The sequence below is a fragment of the Poecilia latipinna genome, unplaced genomic scaffold (genome assembly GCF_001443285.1).
Source record: "Poecilia latipinna isolate Pla-1442-1.1 unplaced genomic scaffold, P_latipinna-1.0 Scaffold3871, whole genome shotgun sequence".
NCBI classification, from domain to species: Eukaryota; Metazoa; Chordata; class Actinopteri; order Cyprinodontiformes; family Poeciliidae; genus Poecilia; species Poecilia latipinna.
In genome coordinates this window covers 1-9661 of record NW_015116487.1, presented here as the reverse complement: position 1 = coordinate 9661, position 9661 = coordinate 1, and the positions used below count along the sequence as shown (strand labels likewise).

Below are 9661 nucleotides of genomic sequence, written 5' to 3'. Positions count from 1 at the left end.
CTGCTGCGTGACGTGCGTTTGGTGGAAGCCTGGGACTTTGACTATAGAAAGAATCTCTTTTTTCTTCTTCTTCTTCCAGGGAGCTCAGTGACACGGCAGCCATGTTCCCAAAAAAATGGGGAGCGTAATAGAATCATTAAGGCATGATTAAAGTATTGACAGTATATTAATGAGAGGGATGAAAGCAGCTGCGACTGCCATTCATCTCCGGAAGCAGAGCAGTGAGCGCGGACCGGCTGTCCCGCAGGTGCCTTATTAAAATGTAATCACGGCCAGGCTCTTTAGCCATTCAAGCTAATGGTGTGGATGTGCTCAGGAGATGATGGAGAGAGGGGCCCTTTGAAGAGCCGCATCAGTGCTGAGTCATTGCTTTAAGGTTGTCGGAGTAAGCTGAGTGCTCTGCGCGCGCGCGCCTCTGCACAGTAAATGGAGGATAAGATAATCTATAGGCAGATAAAGATCTACAGTAACGTCGGTTGGCCAGCAGAGGGAGATATTTCACAAAGATTAGTTTGTGGACGTTACAACAGCCTGTGTAGATCACAGTAAAACATCACATATTTTTACTTTTATAACATACAACGAGGTAGAAAAGTATGATTTCATTTTAGGTAAAGTTTTATAATATCAGCACAAGCATTTTCACTTTCTCTAGATACATAACAAATAGAAAAACATCGTCTGAAATTGAATTCTTCAATATCCTTCCACATGTACAAAAGAGGATTTAGGTACACTGAAAAAAGAGAAATAAGATTTTATCTGAATTTTGACTTTTTAAATAATAATAATAATAATAATAATAATAATAATAATAATAAAAGTTCATTTCATTTTTATAGTGCTGAATCTCAAAATTCTAATGTTTTAAACAATTCAGGTTTATTTCTCCAAATTCTGACTACATTTCATTTTTAGAACGCTTTTCTAAACACTCGCATTTTACAGGAATCAATTTGACATTAAATGTAAAATTCTGGCTTTAAACTCAGAATTCTCACTTTTTTTCTCAGAATTTTGTTTAAATTGTTTATATACCATCAAACAAATCTAATCTTAAAACTCTGTCCCAATAAAAAATTTGGGACAGGTTTTCAGTGATGACAAAGTGCAGGTTTAGAGATCCTATTACAAGGAAGAAATAGTTGTTATTGTTTCTATATGCTAGCAACATAATTTACATCCACCTAACTGAAGAATGTTTGATTATTTATTTGGATTTTGACATTTATTAACACAGAATTAGAATACTTTGAGTTTGAAGTCAGAATTATAACTTTTAGGCAATCAAATTACTCTCCTTTGATTATGTGACACAAGTGTGTTGAGGTAGCTGCACTGACTAGCAAACTGTTTGACATGTGAATAAAAGAGTGCAAATAGCCAGTTGTCCAGATCTAGTTCTGGTTGCTTTGTGTTGCGTCTCTGGACATTTGGAGGCAAGTTTCAGCAGTTAAATTTCTGCAGGTAAAGTTCTGAAGATTAAATTAAAGGAAAAAATAAAATAAAAAAAATCATATTTTTGCACAGGATAAACATTAAGTGTTACAAATGCAATCTTCTCAATTCTCCATATACCATAATCATCAAAATTACAAGAATCAGAGCCTGTGAGTGATATATTCCACTCATATATTCTACATAATACATGAGTTTCATTTTCTGAGATGTCTGGTGAGAAATATTGCACTTTTCCACAATAGTCTTAAGTTTTTTTTAGATGTACTGAAATATATTCTGGGAGATTTTACAACTATCAGCACTTTATAGGACTTTCCAGATGAAAGGCAACCTTTTTTTACATTAGTAGTCTTAAAAATATACACATCTCAGCAAACTTAAGACAGAGCTTTAGAAATTTGCAACATTTGGAATTTGTTTTGAATTGGGCTTCTTGTGATTTATGTTGAAATGTAAGTTTTTTTTTGGTAAGGAATTGTCTTGAGATTAACTTTCTTATATTTTTCAGAGGACACCAGCATAAGATAGCACAACCATTTAGAGTCAAACTCTAACTTAACTTTGTGCAGCTTTGATATAATAAGGTTATCAACAGTTTTGTTCTCACTAAAAAGGGGAAAAGGTTTGCATAGTGTTCTGAACTCCAACCAACTGTGAAACATAGTGAATCATTTAGGAGCCTTTCATTTCCCAGGACCTGACAGTCCAAAATCACCAAGTATTGACCTGAGGTGACCTTAATAACCACTGAAACATGATTTATTCTTGTTATTTTGGAAAGACTTTGACCTGAAACTGGCAACATTCATTTAAATATTATTTTTGACATATAAAAAAGAGATTTTGTTGTTAGAATTAAAAATACATACATTTAAGTGTTTAAGAAACATTCCGACTGCAAAATAAGGAAATTCAACAAAGTCAAATAACGATAATTCAAAGTGGTATATAGGTTGAAGCTGCTCAGCTCATATTGTCGACCATCATGTGGAAAGAAACTATTTTCACTTTTCACAGCTTTAGTATTTAGTAAGAAGAATGAAAAAACAAAAAGTGAGTAAATTGTCATCACAAAGGTTTCAGTCATATCAATCATTCTGTGTTTTAATTCCATTTTATGTTATACTTAGTTTAAGATTTAACAGTTCAACAGCTTAATACCACAACAACATCATTATTATTAATATATTATTTACATTTGGTTGTTTTATCTTAAATTTCCATCTTAGATCATATCTCCCACGTTTTTACTTAGACAGACTGAATATTTTTAGGGAGCATATTATTTATGGCTTCATATTTCATTTGTACTGTCTTAAATTTTACTACTTCATCAAACTGTAATACTCCCCATCGGCTAAACAAAGCATTATTACATAATTTAAATAAGTCATAGAAATACACAAAAACACTAATTCATTTACAATCTGATGTTGACCAGATTATTTATTTATTTATTTATTTATTTATTTATTTTTGCACAATCAGTGCTGGTCTTTGTGGAGAACAAACAAGTCCTTCAGTGTTGTTGTTTTTGCATGGAGCAGTCATGGTGCTGGTATCTGGTAAAAAGCCTTCATCAGAACCATTTCTTCCTCTCCCTTTCAGAGCCCTGCAGCTGTCAGCTCCCAGGAAACTCCTGCTGCTCCCAAAGAAAATGGCTCCCCTGTAAGTGTCTTTGTAGAGGACATCCATCACACTGACAGTAATTTATGTGTCTGTGCGCTGCCTCTGCTGTAGTCTTGACCTTTATTGGAGCGAGTGTCCAAATGAATCGCCTCATGCGAGCTACACAATTGTTACTTACTGTCACCATAATGACTCTGGTCATGAATTTCAACAAATAAATGCTTGAATGACTTTGAGCCAACACATTGTTCTGTTTTTGAGGAATCGCTTGTCTTTACCTTCAATTACTAATGCCATTTCTTGAAACTGTCACTTTTAACAAAAAGGGTATCCACACACATTTAAGAATATGTAAAACATGAAGACCAGGGATGGTCATCCAGATGGACGATTTAAAGGCTTGGGTTTGACTTTGGTGTTGTAGGATCAAAAAGTGAGGATATTTGGACATGAGGGTGGAACTGGAGAAAAAAAAAATCTAAATAATATCTTAGAGGCCTAAACTATTTAGACCTGGTGATACAAACTATCTGACTTTGAACTAAGCTGAACTCTAGTGAGAGTTAGCAAAATCACTTAAGCGCTAAAAGAAAAATTAGCCCAGCACTGCTAAAGCTTCAGCAACTGATTTGGAATTCCCTCTCAATGGATGATGGGGAATTCCATACAGGGTTAATACCAGCACATACAGGGTTAATACCTGTATGTGCTGGATTAATACCATCACACTGTTAGCCGTCTCCACAACTCGGTTTCAGTGTGAAAGCTAGCATGTGAATGAGCTTTCTAAAAAGTTATTTTTTCTCCTTCTTTTCTGGCTGTTCTGTCACAATTTTAGCACAATCTGAATCACATGCCCACATTTTTGTGTAAATTTCATGAAGAAGGATCTCAGAAGTTCTAGCATTCGAACCTCTTAGAACCTTCAGTGGTTCTTGGAGGAGCGCCCCCACAGGTGAGGAGGGGAACAGGCTTCTTAAAGGGTTTATTCTGTTTGACAGTGTAGTGTGAAAGTGAACCACATCAGCTGATTATGTAACAGATGTTATCACTTTGGCTAGCAGATGTTGTGCTTGACCGTTGAATATGTGGGTCTGACTGCTCTGTAATTACTGTGCTGCAGGTAAAAGCCACTTCGCAAGGGAGGGAGTCTGTTGTGTCCCCTCTGACCATCACGGCTGAAAGCATCACATCAGCAACCACGACACAAGTTACCAAGGTAACATTGTGTTTGTTTCCTCGGCTACAGTTCAATTACTGAACCTTTATCACAGTGAAACAGTTCTTGTCTAAAATAAAATGGTAATCTGTTTCATAGGTACAGGATACAGTTGTTGTTGTTTCAAGCCGCTATTCATAATTACATAATTTCCTCCGTTTGTAATTTTGCTCGAAGAGTAAACAATGAGGATTTGTTTTGATGTGATAAAGATAATGATGTGTTGAAATATTTAAAACACCACCAAACATTCAACATTTTGAACTTTGTCACATTTTGTCACGTCACATCCACGTTTCAGGAAATAATGACACACCAAAGTAGTGCGGTGTACAAAATAAAAGAAAGAAAATGGTGGAGGGATTTCAAAGATTTCTTACAAATAAAAATGTGAAACGAGAGGTGTTAATTCAAATAAATGTACAAAATCTCTACTGGCATGATGCTGCCACCACCATGTTGGCAGCATCATGGTGGTGATGCTGCCAACATCACCACCATGATGATGGTGGTGATGTTGGCACCACAATCACCAACCAACTAATGGTCAAATCAACCATTAGTTGGTTGATTTGACCAACTAATGTTGGTCAAATCAAATTATGACCAACATTAGTTGATTTGAATGTTGGTCATGAGTTCAGTTTTGGACTCAAATGAACTTGACTTGAGACGTGAACTGTGTTTCCATTGACCATATAATTGCACAAACTGGAATCCCCAAAATAAATTTAGCATGGAAAAATGCTAATTAAAAAAAACAATCATGTTTTTAATAAGCTTTTGCTTATTGGATGAGGTGATTTTTTTTGGCCATGTCAAAATTAATGTGCTCCGCAAAACTGCAATGGAAACACTTTTGTTGCACCATAAATCATGTGATCACTAACCGGATGTTACTACTGGCAGAAATAACAAAGAACAAGAACAAGCGAGGATGATGGCTTCACTTGTTATTTAATCTTAACACCACAATTGTGAAATAGTTTTTTTTTTTTTTTTTTTTTTTACATCAGGGGAATATGATTAAAGTTTTACGCACATTTATAATGGAAACACAGCTAGTTGTTAAAAGCTCACCAGTAAAATACATTCCAGTTTGTGGCTGTAATGTGACAAAATTTGGAAAAGCCTAAGTTGGTTGGATACTTTTCATTAAGTGTGATGTTGCCTGACCCTGGTGGTTCTGTGCACTTCAGACTGTGAAAGGAGGCTACTCAGAGACCAGAATCGAAAAGAGGATCATAATCACAGGAGACGACGATGTGGACCAGCATCAGGTGAGAGCCAGAGTCCTGGAGACATCTGCTCTTTGTGTCTGAAAGCTGACCTGTGTCGGGATGCTGACCTGTGTGCTGGGGTTTCTCTGGCTCCAGGCGCTCGCCATGGCGATCCAGGAGGCCAAGCAGCAGCATCCCGACATGCTGGTGACAAAAGCAGTGGTCATCAGGGAAACAGAGTCTCCCACAGAGGAGCAGCGGAGAGCAGAGGTAGGCCATCTTTACCTCTTCTGTACTGTTGTGTAAATATTCCATCCATCTTTTTGCCCATTGTTACAGCTAAAGGGGCAGTTTTGTGTAAATTCAACTTTTTATAATGTTATTCCCTTATCAAAAACATACCTGCAGTGTTTCCTTGATTCTTTTATGCATGTTTGAGAAATCCTTTAATCTACTTTTATTTATTTATTTATTTATTTATTTATTTATTTATTTATTTATTTATTTATTTATTTCGAACATGATAGCAGTATAAAATAACACATGAACAAGGATTGCAAAAGAAGACATATTTTTTGTACCACAATAATCCTAACATGCTCAAAGGAGTAGGAAGACGTAATAAACTTATGACAACCACTCCCTCTTGCTCTCTGTAATGTTGTTGCAGAGAACAGCCTAATGTTGTTCATTACAACATTAGGCTAGTTAACATATCCACCGAAGACAGTGGGTAAACAGTTTGCTGTAACAGTAAGTTGTTTCTCTGTCCTTAGCACATTGAGATTGATTGACAGCGCTAAGATGTGCCATCTGGCTCTGATTGGTTGATTTTGGTTGGGAGCGGTGCGTAGCTCAGGCAGGAGATCGATCTTTTCATAACAAACATGGTGCCAGTTTGAACAAATACAAAAGGAAACATTTTTGTAAAATATATGTGCAGCTGAAGGTAACAGAGTTTCTTGATAGTGCTTTATGATGACACTATGTGCCTGGATAATAACATAATGCTGCCCCTTTAAGGAAGTTAGAATGAATCACAGAAAACATCAAACACTGTCCAGAACCTTCTACAAAGTTTTTCAGGTTCTTCATTTTTGTCTCTCTGCAGTCCTGATCCCAGGACATGATGGGGGGGGGCAGGAGAGGATCCTCCAGCAGAGAGTCTCCTGCCCCACCAAGCAGCATGCCACCACCCTTCTGCCCCCCCACCCTGTGACACACAGACACCTGAAGAAACTGCCTTCCATGAAGCAGCAGATCTCCTCTCCTGTCCCTTTAGACTAAACCAACTGTGACCCGGCCTGGACACCTCCCACTCACTCCTGACCCCCTCCAGGACCATTCAAGCCCACTAGCTCCTTCGAGAATGGGAAACCATCTTCAGTTTGGAAGATTCAGCGCCGAATCGGACACCCCCACCACCTCAGAAATGGAACTGCTTCCTGTTTGAACGACTGCCGTCACTTCCTCCTCCTCGCTTCGGGTTCAATAAACTGCTGTCTTATTAGCTTTTTACATTTTTACCTATAGAGGATCTAATTTATGTTCTGTGTTTGCCTGTTTATGAATTATATCAGATGATTATAATCTGCATGATTCAAATAATAATAGCAGAGGGAATGAGAACACATATTAAAGCCCTGCAGAGACGCGGCCCATAGAAACGCTGACGGTTGGTTGAGCTGCTGGATCTGGTCCAGCCTCCAGGAACCAAACATCCTCATCCCAACATGACTGTTTAGCTTTAGGTGACGGCAACAAAGGCAGCGCTGCTCACCGTCTTAGGATTTGTAGAGGAATTTTTAATATAAATATTACGTGTTCTAAGTTTTACAAATTTGATGGTATATTTTTACTTTTTACTTACTTGACTTTGGTTTAACCTGAACTTCTTGTATTTTTTGAATATTGCAGTGATCTTTTTTGTTCCCTTTGTCTTGATGCTGATACACTGGAAGTTAGCGCATCTTAAAGAGACGTCGCTAGGCATGGGCCAGTTATGGCCATCAAGCTACAAAAGGTTTTAAAACTTTACAGTTTGAAAAAAAAATAAAACAGTGAAATTTTCCACCTTTATGATTTAACAGAGTATACTTTTCAAAATACTTTTAATTTCAGCCTCCTGGCGCACACTTACAGAAATGACCAGTTTGGAAACTAATGCAGAACAATTAATCACTTTTATAAATCTCATTTTGTTTTTTACAAAATAATTTAGTTGAGAAATACTTTACTACTTTAAACTTTTCCCACGCTGCCGTCATATTCAAGGTTGTCAGGCCATGAAAGTCTGTCTCCTGTCTCACGAAGAAAGCTGTCCTTAGTTGTTCTTGAGATTTTGCAGTCCATATAGCTCCAGCACTAACTGTAAGCATATTTTATTGAACTGCAGCTCAAAGAAGCCTCTTCCTGCAGGTTATGCACAATTTGGAGGTGTGTGCTACTAATTGCCAGCTGAGATCCCTTAATGTTTGTCCATATTTATTTCTCAGATTTCATGGCTCAAAACAAACATTAATTAAAAGCCTCGTGTCTGTCCAGTATGAAGTATGTTTTGTTTATATGAAATGCAACCCCAGAAAAGCCTTTTCTTCCGCGTTATCTGCAATTTTGAGGTGTGTGCGCTACTTCAACCCCTTGAAATATGTCTACATTTTGTCCACATTTATTTAAGTTCTCTGATTTTTTTTTTTTTTGAGACAAAACTAGTATTAATTGAAAGTCTTGTGTCTGTCCAGTACGCAGTATGTTCTGGTTATATCCTACGATAAATATGTTACTCTTTAACGGATTCCCTACCATGTTTATTCTGCTAACCTTGTACATGATGAATAGCTGACGCAATTCCAAGTTCTGGTAGGATAATATTAATCAGTATGTTAAATAACAGTAGCGACTGTGATGGATCATATTATTTAAATACTCCCTGAAAAGTTGAAAAGTGACAGATTATCGCCGATGTTCTCTGCTTTCTGTTGGATTAACTCTCCAGTTATGCTGTGACTTTGGACTTTTGCTTGAAAGGAGCTGTTCTCCCCAAAGATACAACACCATGCAAAAGTATTCAACCCCCTAGAACTCTCTCACATTTGAACACATCTCCACAGTTTAGAGTGCTGTGGTCGTGATGTGGCAAAAAGGGTCAAACAGGAAAAGGTGGGCGCAAATAAAGATGCCCTGTCACACATATCCATAAGTGAGTGACCTTTAATTCTATGCATCACAAATCAGACATGAAAACCCCCTCGGAGGCGCCCCTACCCCTATTAACCCTCTAAGTCTGTGCCGTCAGCCGAGGCGGTGTGGCGAACAGCTTGTGAGGTTCCGCAATAAGCCGCCATCTTTCGCATCCTCTGTCCTCTGAAGGGAGAAAACTGTGAACCCTCACATGAACCGAAGCGTAACCAAAACCTAGTAATGAGAAACAGCTGTGGAGCGAGGAGCTTCCCCAACACGTGTGATCGTGTCATCGTCCCCACCTGAAACTGTTGACCTGCTGTAGGCGTGTCCATGGAAACGAGGTTCTAAACCTGCTGACTTTGTATATTCTATTTTACTGTTTTATTTTCTATCGGTCACATGACACTGGACTGTTGTGAGAGCACTTTGCTTCTGCAAACCGCTGCCGAGTTCAGTGAAGGCATTGAGAAGTCAAACTGACGAAGGTCCGGATTCTTTGTGTAAATGGAATGGATCAGAAAGTGATAATCTAACGGACAGAGGTGCAATAGAGATAAGAACACAAAATGGGTGCCTTAAGTTTTGGAATTGATTTTATGGGAGCACTCATCAGCTGAAAGCATCCGAGATGAAACAAAGCGAACCAGAAAGAACTACTGACTTTAGAAAGTGGACAAGAGGTGATTCAGAATTCAGCGTTTTGTTGAAACTGTGGCAGAACAGATCCTGGATCAGGAGGTTCACTCAGCGCTGCACCGTTCAGCCTCCACCTTCAGTTCTCCACTGTCGTTTGCTCTACATTCCCCTAGTGCTTGGTGGTGTGTATGTCCTGTGTTTGCATTCAGTTTCGACAGGAAACAAACCTGCATAAATAAATGTCACTATGATTCAAACTGTGTCTCGGCTTTTACAATGAGGGATATATATGAGGGGGAGATATATATATATA

The 9661-nt window shown here is 38.1% G+C and overlaps 1 protein-coding gene across 1 annotated transcript in view; it reads left to right on the top strand.

Annotated features, from left to right (window-relative positions):
• Positions 1-9599, top strand: part of LOC106941793 (uncharacterized) — a 33740-nt gene extending 24141 nt beyond the window's left edge. Inside the window, exons 12-16 of the mRNA XM_015024910.1 lie at positions 3070-3129; positions 4214-4309; positions 5509-5589; positions 5686-5799; positions 6641-9599. Of these exons, the coding sequence (XP_014880396.1) occupies positions 3070-3129; positions 4214-4309; positions 5509-5589; positions 5686-5799; positions 6641-6646 (357 nt within the window). The 3' untranslated portion in view covers positions 6647-9599. The remainder of the gene's footprint in view (positions 1-3069; positions 3130-4213; positions 4310-5508; positions 5590-5685; positions 5800-6640) is intronic.
• The last annotated feature ends 62 nt before the right edge of the window (positions 9600-9661 follow it).